We start from the raw sequence: 19,091 nt of genomic DNA on the forward strand, positions 1-19,091 counted from the left end.
CACTGCTTTTTTTTAGCGCCGCGAACAACCAGCATTTTTTGCCCTAACCTAAATAAGCATGCGTTTCGACAATGTAAAGCATGTGTGCAAACGTAAAATCTAAATGTCACGCAGAACAAAAATTGGAAATCGAGGTTTTCACGCAGCAAGTTCAATTTGAGTTGCTCTCATACAAGTTGTATGTGCATGAGACATTTTTGACATAAAATGACTTGCGTGCGTTTATATTAGGTTGGCTTGTTAGCAGGTGCTAAGCTCACGCCCACCCCGGATCATAAAGTTAAAGTTAAAGTCAATGTTTTTTTTTTTTTTTTTTTTTTTGTGTTTCGTGGAAGGAGGAAATTCTTTATGCACTGACCGGGATATTTAAGCCTCACTGCGAGACTTCCATGAAGGCCTACCCACTAAAACCTAACCTCCCACGGCCCGCGCAAATCCCCGTACCTGCGACCGCGTTTAGCATTACTTCGGGTACGGGTGCGCGCTACGTGAGCTATATGGCTACTCTCACGCTAATGGGCTAGGCATCCGTCTTATCGTTTACTGGTAAGTATATGCCTCACATATGTGCTGACCGTATCCCATCTGTCTCTTCGACAGGTCATGTTATTAATGACACTGTCCGGGGATAGGTCGCCAAGTACCTCTTCTACCCTCCTTCGCTGATGGGAGAAGTGCCTGCATTCGAAGAAGGTGTGGCGTACATCGTCTATTTTCCCACAGTACAGGCAGCTCGGGCTATCAACCTTACCCATTCTGTGTAGGTATTTGCGGAAGTAACCGTGTCCCGTTAGAAACTGGGTCAGGTAAAAGTCTACCTCTCCGTGCGGTCGCTTCAACCATGGATTCAGTTCAGGGATTAGTTCCTAGTCCACTTTATACGATGCTGTTGCTCCACTGATCTTGCCAGCGTCGGATCGATTCTTCTCGCGCCTGCATGGCAACAGCAGCTCTACTTGCTTGCGATCCGTTGTCATATATTGTTTTTCTTTCCTCAACGAGAAGTGAATGTTAAAGTTAAAGCGAAAGTTAAAGTTAAAAATAAAGTTAAAGTTAAAGTGAAAGTTAAAGTTAAAGTTAAGGTTAAAGTTAAACTTAAAGTTAAAGTTAAAGTTAAAGTTTAGGTTAAAGTTAAAGTGAAAGTTAAAGTTAAAGTTAAGGTTAAAGTTAAGGTTAAAGTTAAAGTTAAAGTTAAAGTTAAGGTTAAAGTTAAAGTGAAAGTTAAAGTTAAAGTTAAAGTTAAAGTTAAAGTTAAAGTTAAGGTTAAAGTTAAAGTTGAAGTTAAAGTTAAAGTTAAGGTTAAAGTTAAGGTTAAAGTTAAAGTTAAAGTTAAAGTCAAAGTTAAAGTTAAGGTTAAAGTTAAAGTTAAAGTTAAAGCTAAAGTTAAAGTTAAGGTTAAAGTTAAAGTTAAAGTTGAAGTTAAAGTTAAAGTTAAAGTTAAAATTGAAGTTAAAGTTAAAGTTAAAGTTAAAGTGAATGTTAAAGTTAAAGCGAAAGTTAAAGTTAAAGCTAAAAATAAAGTTAAAGTTAAAGTTAAAATGAAAGTTAAAGTTAAAGTCAAAGTTAAAGTTAAAGTTAAAGTTAAAGTTAAAGTTAAGGTTAAAGTTAAAGTTAAAGTTAAAGTCAAAGTTAAAGTCAAAGTTAAAGTTAAAGTTAAAGTTAAAGTTAAATTTAAAGTTACAGTTAAAGTTAAAGTTAAAAATAAAGTTAAAGTTAAAGTGAATGTTAAAGTTAAAGTGAAAGTTAAAGTTAAAAATAAAGTTAAAGTTAAAGTTAAGGTTAAAGTTAAAGTTAAATTTAAAGATAAAGTTAAGGTTAAAGTTAAAGTTAAAATTAAAGTTTTTTTTTTTTTTTTTTTTTTTTTTTGTGTTTCGTGGAAGGAGGAAATGCTTTATGCACTGACCGGGATATTTAAGCCTCACTGCGAGACTCTCCGAGTGTAGGACTCCCTTCTGCCATGAAGGCCTACCCACTAAAACCTAACCTCCCACGGCCCGCGCAAATCCCCGTACCTGGGACCGCGTTTAGCATTACTTCGGGTACGGGTGCGCGCTACGTGAGCTCTATGGCTACTCTCACGCTAATGGGCTAGGCATCCGTCTTCTCGTTTACTGGTAAGTATATGCCTCACATATGTGCTGACCGTATCCCATCTGTCTCTTCGACAGGTCATGTTATTAATGACACTGCCCGGGGATAGGTCGCCAAGTACCTCTTCTACCCTCCTTCGCTGATGGGAGAAGTGCCTGCATTCGAAGAAGGTGTGGCGTACATCGTCTATTTCCCCACAGTACAGACAGCTCGGGCTATCAACCTTACCCATTCTGTGTAGGTATTTGCGGAAGTAACCATGTCCCGTTAGAAACTGGGTCAGGTAAAAGTCTACCTCTCCGTGCGGTCGCTTCAACCATGGATCAAGTTCAGGGATTAGTTCCCTAGTCCACTTTCCTACGATTAAAGTTAAAGTTAAAGTTAAGGTTAAAGTTAAAGTTGAAGTTAAAGTTGAAGTTAAAGTTAAAGTTAAAGTTAAAGATAAAGTTAAAGTTTCTTATCGGTCACCACGCTTATAAAGTGTAACTTGAATTAATATCAAAGACAAAACTTCAATTAATATCAAAGAAAACAAAATGTTGCATAAATATTATAATTGCATAAGTTGATAATATGCAATAGCTTTACCGCGGCAGACCCCGAGTGCCACATGTCCTTTTTCTCGACTTTGGTTTTGCTGGCAAAATTTACAAGATAGTAAGCAGCAAAGCCAAAGTCAAAATAAAAAAATTAGTTTGTCTGTTGCTGTTTTCAGGCAAAGCAATATCAAGGTGAAAAAAGTCGGAAAGTAAAAGACTATGTTAGGTTATGTTGTCGAGACTTTCCAAGATTGCACTTGGGAGCATTTATGTACTTTGTTAGTTTATGCAGTATCCGCCACCCATTTACATTTATCCTACTTACTTGATCCATAATCGCTTAAAGGATTTTGGCCGTCTAACAAATCGCGAATGTCACCCCTCTTTTGCCGCCTGGTTGCAATTGGAGATTTCAATGGATGTTAAACCCCTCTCCACTTCGTGGATGCCTCATTTTTCCTCTGCTTGCATAGGCAGGTACCAATAAGAAAGAAGTATCTTCCTCCACTCGCACAACATGGCATAACCACAGCCGCTAGGTACTGATTGGGATTCAAGGGATTGTGTAGCGCAACCCTCTCAAGGGGTTGCCAGCGCAATTTATAGCTAGCTCTGGCGACCCCAAGCTCCTCATGGAACTAGGGGGTGGGGAGGGAGGAATGGCCTTGAAGGTTTAATGTGGTCATATAAATCGTCCCCGAGATGATCGGGCTTGTACCTTAATGGTGCTTTGTTACCGGAACGTACCGGATATATATCCGGCAAAGGACTATCAACATCGATAACACTCCCCAAAGCCTTCGGGGAGTGTCTTTATCGTTAATACAACAACAACAACTAGGTACTGATTCGTTGAACTATGCCAATGTCTGAATAAAGATCATACAGCTTTTCCTCAAATCGTACATTATTTTTATTGATTGAATTGGCACTACCGTCAGCTCCATACGGATTGGGAAAGCAATATTCGAGGCATTTCAATTAAAAATAGACTTCAGACAACCAACTCGCTTGTTTGTTTTGTGGCGGTTGCTAATAACACTGATATAATTGGCCTTAACAAATGCGCCGTAAGTTCTGCCTTCTCTGCATTTAATACAGAGGTAAATAAAGTGAGCCTTGCCATAAACGAAGACAAGACGAAGTACTAACATCAATAACAATGTTAACTTAAAAATCAAACGCTAAATAACTCTTGTTAACGAGTGCTACTTTGGACTTAGTAGGCGCGAAGAAAAAAACAGGACAATCCTCTCTCGACGAACAATCTATACAAGAAGCCCATACCTGTCGATGGCACGATGCAGATGAGGAATATCGAAATAGGTATTATTATGACCTTCATGAGTTTAACGCAGAAATTAAGAATAAAAGCTTAAGGCTTCGCTGGCTATGTCAAGTTATGCGAATGGACGAAGACGTTCCAGCTAGAACATATTTCTGTGCACATACATATTTCGAAGCAGAAGATAGAGGAAACAACCATTGAGCTGGGAGAGAATCCTAGTTTTCCTAGATTTTTGCGAAACACGAAGAGCATGTTACGGACAAAAATCGCTCAGGTGGTTAAAGGCCAATTAATTATGATGATGTTGTATAAATTTGGAAAAGTGGGCGGCAGTAAAATTTTCGAATTTTGAAAGTAAATGATATTTGTATAGAAATTCGGAAAACTAAGTGGTACCACGTCCCTTTTGTGGATAAGCTTAAACTAACTATAGCTGTGTAACTATTCGAATGAGAGATACAATATTTGGTGTAGGGATTATATAAACGAGGGATCTAGGGTGGGGAAGGTATGGGTAGTGGGATTGGTATTGGTATTTGGAGTGAAGAAATTGAAACTAGAGAAGAAGAGCATTGTGATTAAAATAGTAGGGAGAGGGTCATGACCGAATTTTCAAGTATAGGCAAGCTTACTTTCGTGCAAGGAAACATTTACCGGGTTTCTTAGTTGTAAAAAATTTTTTTAGTTTTAGTATCATATATCTTATAGACTTTGAGATTGAATATGTACTTGGCCATAGCCAGATTAACCCTCAACGGGGCCCTAGGCAACCATCAATTTGGGGGCCCTTTTTTTACGTGTTTTACAAACTAATATATTTCATAAAAATTGTATTGTCCCAATGTAATAATATCAATGAAATTACTATCTAAATTTTAAACATGTCGTTTTCTACATTTGTTTTCGGCAAATTCATCAATATCGATTTTGTTCAATAAATCTGACTCAATGCAAAGTATACCAAACATCTCGAGTCGCTCTTGTCGCGTTGTAGCTCTTTCAGCAGCTTTCGTTATTTTAATAGCGAAAAGGATCGTTCGGCAGAACAATTGGTGATCATTAATGTTAAAAAAATCCGAAGAGCTATTTCTGTGTTAGGAAATACACCGGCTAATTGATCTTTCATTATAATCTTATAAAAATGACTCATCGTTTTTTTGTGCATCAGTGTATCTGGAGTTCACGTACCTTTGGAATTGTTTCATTTCAATGAAAAATTCTTCCAAACCTCTAGAATAAAAACTAACTAAGTTATTTATAGCTTCGTGGAGGTCTCCATCACTTAGAGAAAAGTTGATGAGAAATGCAAATCTCTCTGAAACTTCCATATACTTTCACTGTGAAGATTGTCGATGATTTCGAGGAAACCTTTTGTCATAAATTCATCGCGAGGCGAAAATTCTACTTCTGGAGCATTTCCGTCATTAGGTTCTTTTTTTCTACATCGAGTACGTTTCACGATTTCTATATAACCAACACCAGGTAATAATTGTTTTGTTTTTTCCTTGAAATCATTGAACTTTTCACGGAATGAAACTAAACTCTTTTCTAAGGATCCGTACAAAAAACCAGACGTTTGCAAATCTGCATTTTCACTTTGCAATGACTTACTCACTGAACGCTAGCAGTCAAAAAAAATAACCGAAATTTTTCAAAATAAAAACAACCAGTGTACATTTTAAGATAATTCTTTTTTATTATTCAATATATTCTCCTTTCACTTCGATACACTTCTTTGCACGCTAATACAATTTGTCAAATGAGTCGGAAAAATCTTTTTTAGGAACCTTGCCTAGTTCGTCGGTCGTCGCCTTTTGAATGCGGTCAATTGAGTTTTATTTATTTGAGTAAAAATTATTTTCAGTTCTGATTATATTTTTCTTTCACTCTCTAGAATTTTATGTTTGTAAGACAATTTTAGAAGTATTTTTCATTTTTCGGGGCCCCAAAATCGGGGGCCCCAGGCAGCGCCTATTCTGCCTACTTGTTAAACCGGCCCTGTACTTGACATATTTCCAATTTAGAACAAAAGCCGGAAAACCGCCACCACCACCTTTTTAATAATATACATTTCGCTTTTTTTTACAGCATTGATGCCTTTATTGCAGACAACTCGCAAATTCTTTTGTGCTCTCACTGACCTTTTCACGTGCCGGCCTTTAACATATTCATTGCCTTATACATATTAAATTCGTTTACACATTCACTTATGAATGTATTAAATCGGAGCGAAAATTCAGCTTCGTTTACTCCACCCACTCGAAAAACGCAGTGATAACAGCTTATGAGACATTCTGCGACAAGATATTGAATTTAGGTCATAAGCGCGTGTAAGTCCAGCACAAAGAACCTAAAAAGATGTTTGTGCTAAATATTTCATGATTCCCTATCTTCAATACCACTTGAGAGAAAATTACGTTATTACTCTTTTTTTTATACTTTTTGAATATAATGTAAATACCCAGTAGGGAAAGGTTAGGTTAGGTTGAACTGGCCGGTCCATGAGGAACTCACATAGACTGAATGAGTCCGTAGGGTTACCAGAAGTTTATTTTAATGATCAAGCTCCGTTCTCTTGTCAAATACTAGAAGCTTTCTACGACCTAAGCCACTTGCTGCTTCTAGATCTGAGAGCTGTATCACTCCTAATATCTGAAGTCTTAGCCTGGCAAGCGCAAAACGTGCTCGATCGTTTCCTCCTCAAACCCGCACTTCCTACATTTGCTTTCACTGACCAAGGCTAATTTAAAGGCATGTGACGCCAGAAGGCAGTGTCCAGTCAGAGTACCATCATGAGTCTACAGTCCTCTTTTTTTAATGATAGAAACACCTTTGTTAGTCTAAGGTTGTAAAACCTACACATAATCTTCGACACTTTACAGCCCCGCGCTTTAGCCCACGCTTTTCCCGCTTGGTCGATCATGTGCACCTCTCGCCCTCTCTTAATCTCGCCCAGTCTAATTGGGACGTCTACGGAGCAAGATTCAAGGAATGCGCCCTTTTTAGCTAGTTCATTTGTTTTTTCATTCCCATCTATTCCCATATGGCCTGGGACCCACTTTAGGTGTATGCTTCTCCCTGCCCCGATTCCTTCCAGAGACTGTTTAGACTCCAACACACTTTTAGATGCTGCACTATGCGGGATTACTGCTTGCTCGAAGACCGTACTCCTTCCACTATTTTGGAACCATCTGTTTACTCATGTATCGCCTCGTGCGCCATTTGAGCACCGTTGCGCCAACCGTCCACCTCTATTGTGGCTTTAAGATCTCCTCCGAAGCGCAGATAGAGAACCAGGTAGTATGTTCGTCCTGTAATTGATGACGCTATACTACTATGGCCGTATGCTCAGCGCTCAAGCTGCCCCGAGGCACTGAGCCTGGTTGCAGTTGTTTACGCTATGTTTTTTGCTACCAGGTGTACAGGTGGAATGTGCAGAATGGCATACAGTGCAGCCGTCATTGTTGTTTTCAGAGCTTCCGTAAATCTGAGCATTGACAGCCTGCATACCCCCTCTAATTTTTTGAGGTAGGTTGCTTTCCACCAAACAAAAACTCCATAGTATAGAATAGGGTTTACAATCGCTGTAAAAACCCAATGAGAAAGAGAGGGCGCTAAACCCCACGTACACCCCAGCCGTAAGCTTTACGGGTCCCTCATCGAATTGCCTGAGCAGTTGGATGATGACCAGCGTCCACATCAGAGTTGATAGCACCCCTCCCTGCGGCGTGCCCCTGTTCACTGATTTCGTGGCCTCATATAGTTATTCCCCATTGCTAGGTAATCTTCCTGCAAATTTAACATGTAGCCGATCTATCTGATTAAGGCTGGATGTACTTTAATGTAATTAAGACCATTCATGATCGCCCATTTATAAACATTTTTAAAAGCCCCGGTAATGTCTAAGAAGACTTTTAGGGCTTTCTCTATGTTTATTACCACCCTATGCAATGCGATGTCTACCGAATTGCCTTTGGTGTACGTATGATGTGTTGTAGAGAATAGCTTTTCATCCAGGTTGCACTTTATGAATACGTCTATCGGCCTCTCAAAGGTTTTGAGCAGAAATGATGTTAAGCTAATATGTCTATAGTCTTTGCGATATACGTCACCGATCTTCCCCGCCATTTGCAGGAAAGCTACATGAGTCTTATGCCTCCATTGAATATTATTTTAAGCCATTCCACGATCGCTCTACATAAAACTTTTATCATGGCCAGGAATATACCATATGGGCCCGGCGATTTAAACTTAGAAAACGTCTTCACCGCCCATTCAATCTTGGCATTGGTCACCAAACCCAGCAATACCCGCTCCGTAGAAATGTGAGTGCTGTCTGCTGGCTCTTCTTATCATCTCCCGAGAGGAAATATGTATAGAAAATCACCTCAAGGGACTCCTCACTATTGCGTGACCATTCCCCGTTCTCTTTCTTTATTAATCCCTGGACTGTGTTTCCCCTTGCTAGGACTTTTCTCAACCGTGTTGTTTCGCTGGAGTACTCTATGTCCGCACAGAGATTTCCATGAGATTATTTTCGCCCTGGAAGATTCACGCTTATAGATCCTCAATAGATCCCTGTACTCGTCCCGACACGCTTCCCTTTCCGCGGCCTTTGCTAGCTTAAACATTTCTTTTACCTTTCTTCTGAAAATACTCAGCTCATGGCTCCTCCATGGCGGCTTTGCTTTTCTTCTGAATCTTCTGAAAATTATTTAAACGATGCCACAAATGCGATATATTTTCCATATAAAATTGTATGGGATTTTGCACTTAAAAAATGCTAGAGTACTAATATTAAACAAAGGGCTTGGCAGCTAAAACACGTCCAAAAATGTTGGGAGAGGTGCCAAAAGAAGCGTTTTGAACTAAATACCTAATTCTGTTAGGCGCCTTGTGCAAAAAGCAATTGCACATTTTGTTGTGGTTCTTGTATTTTTCAAACTAAAAATGTATAGGTTTTCTATCATAAATGTGATGTAATTATTTTATGGCTTTGATAATTTGTTTTCATACTTAAAGTTAAAATGTTTGGGTTGTCGAGTGAAACAAATTTTGTTGTTGCATTTATATGTTAAATTTTCTATCCGTATATGGATCACGCTTCATTGGCACGCAACTAATATTTGCTTTATCCTTGCAGAATATTACATCCACGCCAGCTATTTTTAGTTTCATCACTGATGGCAAATTTTCGCCTAATGGTCACTTGCACCCGAATCCAATTTAAATAAAATTTTCCTGCTGTAATTTTCTCGGGTATCATTTCCCCCACCCGGAACAAAACAAATACTTTCAGTCCTCTTTTTCTCGGTAGTATTCCTAGCTGCGACTGATTTCTTACAATCTTTAGCATTATGGCCAAATTTACCACATTTAGAACATTTGTTTTGAAATTTAACCTTCTTCTGGAAACTTTTGTTGCTAGAGAACACAGTATTCTGAATGTCATTACTTTGATGATACGACATTTTAATCTTTTCAGTCAATATCCGCTATTAAAGATCTAGGTGTTTTTAATAAACGCAGATAAAATTTTTTAAATAGAATGTATTAAAAACGTACAGGAAAAACCACGTAAAGAAAAAATAAGACAGTATAGTTGTTCTAGCCAAAAATCAAAATGAAAGATTGCTATAATTTCAACAAATACAAATAAACAAAGTAATTATATCAGAATTGCCACAGATTTGAGTGATGGGAAAGTCAACACAAAACGGAAGCCGTACTTTCTTTTTACATGTATATACATCTACATTTGTGACTAAAAAAACGCTCATCGACAATTACACTTAGTAGATAGTAGTGTATGGAGAAATAGTGGAGACAAAACCCTTTTCAGTCATAGTGTACAACGCATACCAAAATTGAAAAATAATAGTGGAGGCACGCACCTCTTAGTACTAATTTTATGCGCAACAATTTCCCAAGTGTAGATAAAGTTACGTACTTAGCACTCCATATAAAGTTAAAAAGCAAATGTATATATTCTGACGAATATCAGCAACACTAAGGGATACTATCATCTCTAAGCCGATACTAAGCAGTGACTCGTATGTACATCAACAAATCAATCATTATGTCTACCCATATGTCCATACGAGCAGCGGAGAGTAACGCACAAACACATGCATATATCTGAGATACTCCCAAAAGTATGCAATCATTTGTGCAGGTATGACTCAATATAAACGCGCATGGGCTATAAGAGAAGCTATAAAATCGTGCATCTGTAGTTATAGCTGAGAAATTTATAGCTGATAACTAACTAGTAAATTCTAGAAATAGAAGCGCCTAGAAATATGTCAACGAGGAAACCAAACAGTATAAAAAGCAGCAAAATTTGAGGCACATCAATCAGTTTGATTTAAGCAAGCTATCAGTTGCGAAGTGTAAGTGTTATGTGAAGTACTTTAATAAAGGCCATTTTGCATTATTGAATAGTGGAGTTATTTATTCAATAGTTTAGTGATTCGAACATTAGTAGAAGGTTGCAAATAAGAGGAATTACAGTAAATTCGTTACAATATGTATATACATATAAAACAAAACACAGCTAAAATTGGAGAAAAAAATTTTATTTACGAAGTTTTTAGGACACTAGAAAGTAGTTTTGTAAAGAGACAACATTCTTATTTCTGAGGGAGTTCAAGATGGCGGACTAAGAAGCTGTCAACGTCATTCACTCGTAGTAATTGCATGAGGCGTTTTATCTACCTACTACCGAGCAGGCGGAAGATTTAAGAAAACTGCTTTTTAATATTCGCATTAAATTTTTTATTTATGTATGAATACACATAGAATTGTTTAAAACATTTTTACTACATATTTAAATGTATTGTGCACTTATGTAAGTAGCTCTACATATATATGTACATAGCCATAAAGAATATATAATTGTTAGAAGGAATATCTTTGTTTTGCTTAGATTCCATAAATATTTATGTATGTACAATAAGTCCACTTTTTTTTAAAATACAAAAATTTAATGTTGGACTTATGTATATGAACTAGTTTAATTTTGCTTGTATTTCGCATTTGAAATACTGACGAAACTTTGTCGGTAAACAAATATTACAAAAACAATTTACCCATATGCAAAAGCGAGACCACAGTAAATACAAAAAAAAACTAAGTTTGACGTCTTATTGTTGACTATTAAAATAATATTTTTTTCTAATATCTCACAGCGAAAACAATACGGATACTTTTTCTCTCTGTTTAAAACCCATAGAAAACGTAAAACAATTTCCACTTTACTGTCAAAAGTTTTCTACACGCAGGAACAAAATACGATTGTGAAACATTTTCTACGGTATCTACATTTTCTATTCTCAAACTCAGGTGTTTTTGAATAGAAAACTTATAAACATGAGAAGAAAGTTGTAAACTGAATTTTTAATCAAAAAAACAACAATTTTCTGTGCGCGATAGTTTTGTAAACATTTTGAATGCATAAAATATACTTTCCTTATTTATCTTTGCGTGTTAAATGCTGGATCAGATCAAAAACATACTTCCTGCGTAAGTGTTGCGTTCTCTGAGTGTGGTATATTTGGTATAGAAAACATGGAACATTTTCTACGTTTACTACATTTCCTAGACTGGGAGCACTGCCGTAATGCTAATAACACAAAAAAAAAAAAACTGTAGCAAACATATTTATTTTAGTTGGGTATTCACAAAATATTCAAATTAAAACAAAATTTTCAATTGTCAGTCGATATTAGCCGTGTTTTTTAACACGCGTATATTCGTTTACGCTTAAACTTTATATGGACTGCTAAGCGACAAGTTTTAAATACACCTCTGAAATTGCTGCGCATAAATTTTGTCCTACTAAATTTCCATACGCATTATACTCAGATGTAACTGAAAAATGTGTTTATGTTTCACCTTCTACACCAATTCTATGTATTCTATGTGCGTCCACACTTCATCGCAACTGATTCAGCTATTTGTTTTACCCTATGGTCATCAGAGCGTTGTGTCTCCGCTTTTCGGTACACCCTGTTGCTGTAGCTAGTTGTTTAACCACAACCGCTAGATGGGTCTCCTAAGCATTATCTAAGCGAGGATAGGCGTTTTTTTCACGCGCAAAAGAAACGTATACGCGTGTAAAAAAAACACGGCTATTAACACACTAACACCCATGGTTCAACTATATAGATGGCTCATCTCTACAGCAAGAACATGCCTTTGTTCAGATTGTCAAAATCTGCGTGCTGGTGTTAGGCGAACGGGATGGACAGAAAACATAAAACTTAAAAAATATATCCATTCACTAAAAAATAACTTATAGTGATGCGGAACTATTTTTTTATAAGAAGTTTAACTCTACGGCAGTGAATAATTGTCAATGTATTGCGTTTGCCATCTCCTTTTGACAATCCCTCTACCAGTGAAATGAAAAAAAATAAAATCAGCTGATGAGATGAGCCAACCATATAATTGAGCCATGCTTACACCAGTACTGAAACCATATTGGTTGCGAGAGAGACGCAAAATTCAAGAAAGTAAACTAGTATCTTAAAAGTATTGACAGGTGTATCTATTAATACAAGAGATTGATTTAGATGGCTCCCTTGGAAGATATACATAGATAGAAACGGATTAGAGAACTTCTCAGCACAGTATTTCCCGCCTACATGCACCTTGTTTATAAGAATTTTCCACTAGAAACTGGAATAACTTAAGAAACATTTTCCTATATCAATGTACACAAAAAAGCACGATTTACATAGACACCTCGCTTAAAAGTACATATATATGTATTTTTTTTTTCTGAATTCCAAAAAAACTAAAAATCTGAATTAAGAATTAAATGAAAATGTGAACGATTTTTTTTTAGTAAACAAGTGCCAATATTGTGAGAAATTCTTGTATCCTAATATGTATACACACTTTGTTAGTTTTTCTGTTCTAAGACTTCTTTACAAAGCAAGTTTGCTTGGTTATAAGACGTTGCTTGTCGACAATATATTTTCTGAAGGGTGTTTTAGATTTCCTTCTTAACAAAGTATGATTTTTTTATATGAAAGAACATCTATAACACTCTTTAGAGAAGAGATTGACAAAAATCAATGCGAAATTTTCGAGATTTCAAACTCGCACTGTGCCAAACTAAAATGAACTAAAACATTCATTACCCATATCATTTCTCAAAACATAGAGTAATTGTGACAGGCCGACATCTGTATATTGAAGTTATTCAAGAAAAATTTATAGGAGGGCCCATTATTAAACGCACTCATTCCAAATCAACACTGCCTGTCTATATGTTTGTGCTCGCATCAAGCACTGCTTAGAAGTGAGTGCAAATTTTATTCCACATCAGCCGGGCTCTAACCTTTAATTTAGGATAATTTTTAAATCCTTAATCGCCTAGAGTCTTGAGAGTCAAAGTATGAACCCGAGTAATTATCGAATGTTTTTGTATAATATGGATACCAAATGAACGCCTCTGATGATGGCTTTAACAAAAAAAAAAAAAAAATTTTGGAATATATCAACCCGTTTACGCGATATAGGCGAAAATATGGACCAGGTGTATTCCTTAACTATTTTTACGATGTTATTATGAAACGAAATTTATTCACGGGTATATTAAAAAATGTTTGCCTTTTTTCATTCAGGGATACTCCTATATGTAATGTGTTTAAAAAAATGTATTGCAATTTCTGTTGTGGTTGTTGCAAAATATCGAGAAATTCACGAGAGCCTCGTATTCGTCGTAAAATTTTAGGTTTTATGTTGTTTCCAGGGTTCAAATATACAATTTTATTGAAGCATAGCTCATACGATGAATAGGAGACCTAATACATTTTTTTCCAAAATGCATTGTCTTTTGTATTGTATAAAAATCGATCGACAATCCTCCCATACAAACTTAACAGATAAGACTATTATGAATAAATGCATGTTCCAATGTGCTCTTAAAAGCTCTTCACTCAATATCGATTTCATCCAATCTGCTACGTACACGATTGTTTTTCCTCCTTTTTGTGGGCGTTGGTGGTGGTGCTTCTAAAAAGTTTTCCAAGAACTCAATCGTATTCAAAATAGTATCCTTCCCAACATTGCCAATATGATCCCTATCGAAGTAAATGATAGGTTCATTGGCGCATGTACATGGTGTGGACTTGACCGATCCGAACTGATCGACGTCATTAAAGGAATTCGATCCTGCTTGATGGAAAAAATAAATGGTTATTACAAAATAATATGATTGCTTTGGCGTGGGACGACAACCTGATTAGCGTTTATCATTTAATCACACAAATTTTCGAGTTATATTAGTTCGGAGCTAGCTGCCAATTTTGGTTAAGAACAATAACAAAGCTGACATTTTGGTAGGCGCAATAGTGTTGGGTTCAGAGGTTGTTGTTGTTGTGGCGATGATAACACTCCGCGAAAGTGTTGGGGACTGTTATCGATGTTTATGGTCCTTTGCCGAATATAGATCCGGTACGTTCCGATAACAAGCATCATTAATTTGCTAGCCTGATCATTTCGGGAACGATTTAATATGACCATATTGAACCTTCTAGTGCATCCCGTCCCTCCACCCCCTCGTTAATTGAGGAATTTGGGGTCGCCAGAGCCTCGCCAATATTTGCTGTGACAATTGTATTCGGACCGCATTAAAATAATATTATACGAATATAAGGTCAAACAAAAAATTGGACCATGTGAGGATTAGAAATACGTTCTTTCCAACCTACCAATATAATATATTTTGTTATATTATGTTGAGCATTGTTGATCGAAACTTAAACATTCAGACAGCATGAAATACCAAAGGTAATTGGAAAATCTAGATGTTACAAAATTTGTTAGCTTATTCTGGGAGCAATGGAGGATTAGAAAATCGACACTCGTCCATTATGCTTGTAATGTATTGATCGGAATCAATTGACATGCCGACAGCATATTCAATAGAGGTAAGTAATGAAACTATGATAATGAATTACATTTAGTATTATAAGTCATAGACCTAAACAGTTGTAATAATAATTAACTTAAATTAAAATTGTCACTCAGTCAGCTGGAAGCCTCTTATAAATGCAGAAGCGTAATTAAAAAACACTTCATATAACCATAATCTCAAAATTTTAACGATTGCACACGAAATACAACTTTATATCCTAATAGATAGCGTCTTCCACGATGACTTTACTCAATGGAAGGCTACAAAATGTTTACTTTTGATATTAGGAAGGCTGTGAAATTCCAGCTTCCTCCCGAACTACATTTAAGGGATAATCGCGAAAAGCTAGCGCCAATTTCTGCAAGCAATTGCGGTTTGCAAATAACCGTTAATTTTAACCGCTTTCATTGCTGAAATTAAATACGAAAGGAACTGAGATAAAAAATAAAAAAAAATTGAGATGCTTTCCTTAAAAAACTTATGATTGCCGCTAACAACGTTTTTCGCGATTACCCTTCATTTGAATGTATTTATAAGATCCACGCCAATTGTGTGTCATAAGTCCCAACGCCACGAATCCAATCATCAGTAATGATGTTATACTGTTTTCTCAGGTTTACCAAATATCGGTCTAAAACACTCCTTAATTTGTATAAACTTTTGACAAAATTGTTGTATGTAACTGTCATTGTATTTAAAGAATGTTCGAGCCGCTTCATCGACGCGTGGTTGCATGAAAGACGGAATGAATGGCCATTTGCCTTTGGCAGCAAAGAAGCAAACAATATCTATGGTAGACGAAAAAAAAAAAGAAATAATTAAAATTTCTACAGTAGAAATGAGATACGTAGAAATATATTCAACAGTATGAAAAGTTCCCAAGAAGCCCAAAAAGTTGAAGATCGCTTCTTTTTTTAATAGAGTGACATTACAATGCTCGCATTAAGTTCGTCATAAAACATATGAAAATGTACTGGTCTTTTTATACCCATATTTATTTCCCACATTTTGTTGCAACTTATATTTTCAGATGAGAAAAAATGGAACTAAGTTGGGCCGGACGGAATTAAGCGATGTTGGACAGCTTTCGAGAAAGCACATCAAATTTTCTCAAAGTGAATTTTCGGAGGGGTATCATTGATGGTTTGGGGAGTATTTTTGGTCAACGCCGTACTGTAGCTGCACTTTGTGAGCTTAAAAATGAAAAGTGCACATTTCGTAAATGTACTTGAATGTAGTCAATTAGTGAAAACATTCGACTTTCCAGCAGCACAATGTACCCATACATGTGAGCCGCGAGACAAAAAATTTTTTTTCTGAAAATAGCTTATTCATCTGAACTTAATCACTTTTTAAATGTATTCAACAAAATGGAAATCTAATAAACTGAAGATATCAAAAAAAAAACCGAATTTTTGTAATATTCTCTTAATGGGCTATAGCTATGAACCAATTTTATATACCCAACTTGGGCACAGATTGTTATACTCAGTTGAGCAGAGCTCAAAGAGTATATTAACTTTGATTGGATAACGTTTGGTTGTACAGGTACAAGGGAATCGAGAAAGATATAGACTTCCATATATCAAAATCATCAGTATCGAAAAAAAAATTGATTGAGCCATGTCCGTCCGCCCGTTAACACGATAACTTGAGTAAATTTTGAGGTATCTTGATAAAATTTGATATGTAGGTTCCTGGGTACTCACCTCAAATCGCCATTTAAAATGAACGATATCGGACTATAACCACCCCCACTTTTTCGATATCGAAAATTTCGAAAAACCAATAAAGTGCGATAATTCATTACCAAAGACGGATAAAGCGATGAAACTTGGTAGGTGAGTTGAACTTATGACGCAGAATAGAAAATTAGTCAAATTTTGGGCGTGGCACCGCCCACTTTTAAGAGAAGCTAATTTAAAAGTTTTGCAAGCTGTAATTTGGCAGTCGTTGAAGATATCATGACGAAATTTGGCAGGAAGGTTACTCCTATTACTATATGTGTTCTAAATAAAAATTAGCGAAATCGGATGTAGAAAACACGCCCACTTAAAAAAAAAAAAAAATGTATGTCAAATTTTAACAAAAAATTGAATATCTTTACAGTATATAAGTAAATTATGTCAACATTCAACTCCAGTAATGATATTTTGCAATAAAATACAAAATAAAAGAAAATTTCAAAATGGGCGTGGCTCCGCCCTTTTTCATTTAATTTGTCTAGGATAATTTTAATGCCATAAGTCGAACAAAAATTTACCAATCCTTGTGAAATTTGGTAGGGGCTTAGATTCTAAGACGATAACTGTTTTCTGTGAAAAAGGGCGAAATCGGTTGAAGCTATACTCAGTTTTTATACACAGTCGGCCGTCTGTCCTTCTGCTCGGCCGTTAACACGATAACTTGAGCAAAAATCGATATATCTTTACTAAACTAAGTTCACGTACTTATCTGAACTCACTTTGTATTGGTTTAAAAAATGGCCAAAAGCCGACTATGACCACGCCCACTTTTTCGATATCGAAAATTACGAAAAATGAAAAAAATGCCATAATTCTATACCAAATACGAAAAAAGGGATAAAACATGGTAATTGGATTGGTTTATTGACGCAAAATATAACTTTAGAAAAATACTTTGTAAGTTATTAAGTAGAAGAAAATGAAAAAGTTCTGCAGGGCGAAATCAAAAGCCCTTGGAATCTTGGCAGGAATACTGTTCGTGGTATTACATATATAAATAAATTAGCGGTACCCGACAGATGATATTCTGGATCACCCTGGTCCACATTTTGGCCGATATCTCGAAAACGCCTTCACATATACAACTACCACCACTCCCTTTTAAAACCCTCATTAATACCTTTAATTTGATACCCATATCGTACAAACAAATTCTAGGGTCACCCCTGGTCTACCTTTATGGCGATATCTCGAAAAGGCGTCCACCCATAGAACTAAGGCCCACTCCCTTTTAAAACACTCATTAACACCTTTCGTTTGATACCCATATTGTACAAACGAATTCTAGAGTCACCCCTGGTCCACCTTTATGGCGATATCTCGAAAAGGCGTCCCCCTATAGAACTAAGACCCGCTCCCTTATAAAAACACCCATTAACACCTTTCGTTTGATACCCATATTGTACAAACGAATTCTAGAGTCACCCCTGGTCTACCTTTATGGCGTTCACCCCCTATGGCCCACTCCCTTTTAAAATACTCATTAACACCTTTCATTTGATATCCATATCGTACAAACAAATTCTAGAGTCACCCCTTGTCCACCTTTATGGCGATATCTCGAAAAGGCGTCCACCTATAGAACTAAGGCCCACTCCCTTTTAAAATTCTCATTAGCACCCTTCATTTGATGCCCATATCGTAAAAACAAATTCTAGGGTCACCCCTGGTCCACCTTTATGGCGATATCTCGAAAAGGCGTCCACCTATAGAACTAAGCCCACGCCCTTTTAAAATACTCATTAACACCTTTCGTTTGATACTCATATCATACAAACAAATTCTAGAGTCCCCCCTGGTCCACCTTTATGGCGATATCTCGAAAAGGCGTCCACCTATAGAACTAAGGCCCACTCCCTTTTAAAATTCTCATTATCACCCTTCATTTGATACCCATATCGTAAAAACAAATTCTAGAGTCACCCCTGGTCCACCTTTATGGCGATATCTCGAAAAGGCGTCCACCTATAGAACTAAGACCCACGCCCTTTTAAAATACACATTAACACCTTTCATTTGATACCCATATTGTACAAACGCATTCTAGAGTCACCCCTGGTCCACTTTTATAACGATATTCCGAAAAGGCGTCCACCTATAGAACTAAGGCCCACTCCCTTACAAAATACTCATAAACACCTTTCATTTGATACCCATATAGTACAAACAAATTCTAGAGTCACCCCTGGTCCACCTTTATGGCGATATCTCGAAACGGAGTCTATCTATAGAACTTAGGCCCACGTCCTTTTAAAATACTCATTAATACCTTTCATTTGATACCCATATCGTACAAAATAAATTCTAGAGTCACCCCTGGTCCACCTTTATGGCGATATCTCGAAAAGGCGTCCACCTATAGAACTTAGGCCCACTCCCTTTTAAAATTATCATTAACACATTTCATTTGATACCCATATCGTACAAACAAATTCTAGAGTCCCCCCTGGTCCACCTTTATGGCGATATCTCGAAAAGGCGTCAACCTATAGAACTTA

General features: G+C 36.7%; 1 protein-coding gene and 1 long non-coding RNA gene across 7 annotated transcripts in view; one reads left to right on the plus strand and one right to left on the minus strand.

Annotated features, from left to right (window-relative positions):
• The window catches only part of LOC137244656 (uncharacterized), a 61,618-nt gene extending 45,373 nt beyond the window's left edge, over positions 1-16,245 (plus strand). The window contains exon 3 of the long non-coding RNA XR_010951145.1: positions 15,879-16,245. This is a non-coding gene — a long non-coding RNA (uncharacterized lncRNA). The remainder of the gene's footprint in view (positions 1-15,878) is intronic.
• Positions 10,768-19,091, minus strand: part of Lapsyn (Leucine-rich repeat activity-regulated protein at synapses) — a 142,168-nt gene continuing 133,844 nt past the window's right edge. For 3 of the 6 annotated variants that reach the window (XM_067773964.1, XM_067773965.1, XM_067773966.1), the window contains 2 exons: positions 15,469-15,636; positions 11,551-14,106 (listed from right to left, as the gene is read on the minus strand). In XM_067773964.1, coding sequence (XP_067630065.1) covers positions 13,865-14,106; positions 15,469-15,636 — 410 coding nt within the window. In that variant the 3' untranslated portion in view covers positions 11,551-13,864. The other 3 variants (XM_067773967.1, XM_067773970.1, XM_067773969.1) reach the window with 3 other exon arrangements.

This window comes from Eurosta solidaginis, chromosome 3 (assembly GCF_040869045.1).
Source record: "Eurosta solidaginis isolate ZX-2024a chromosome 3, ASM4086904v1, whole genome shotgun sequence".
Taxonomy (NCBI): domain Eukaryota; kingdom Metazoa; phylum Arthropoda; class Insecta; order Diptera; family Tephritidae; genus Eurosta; species Eurosta solidaginis.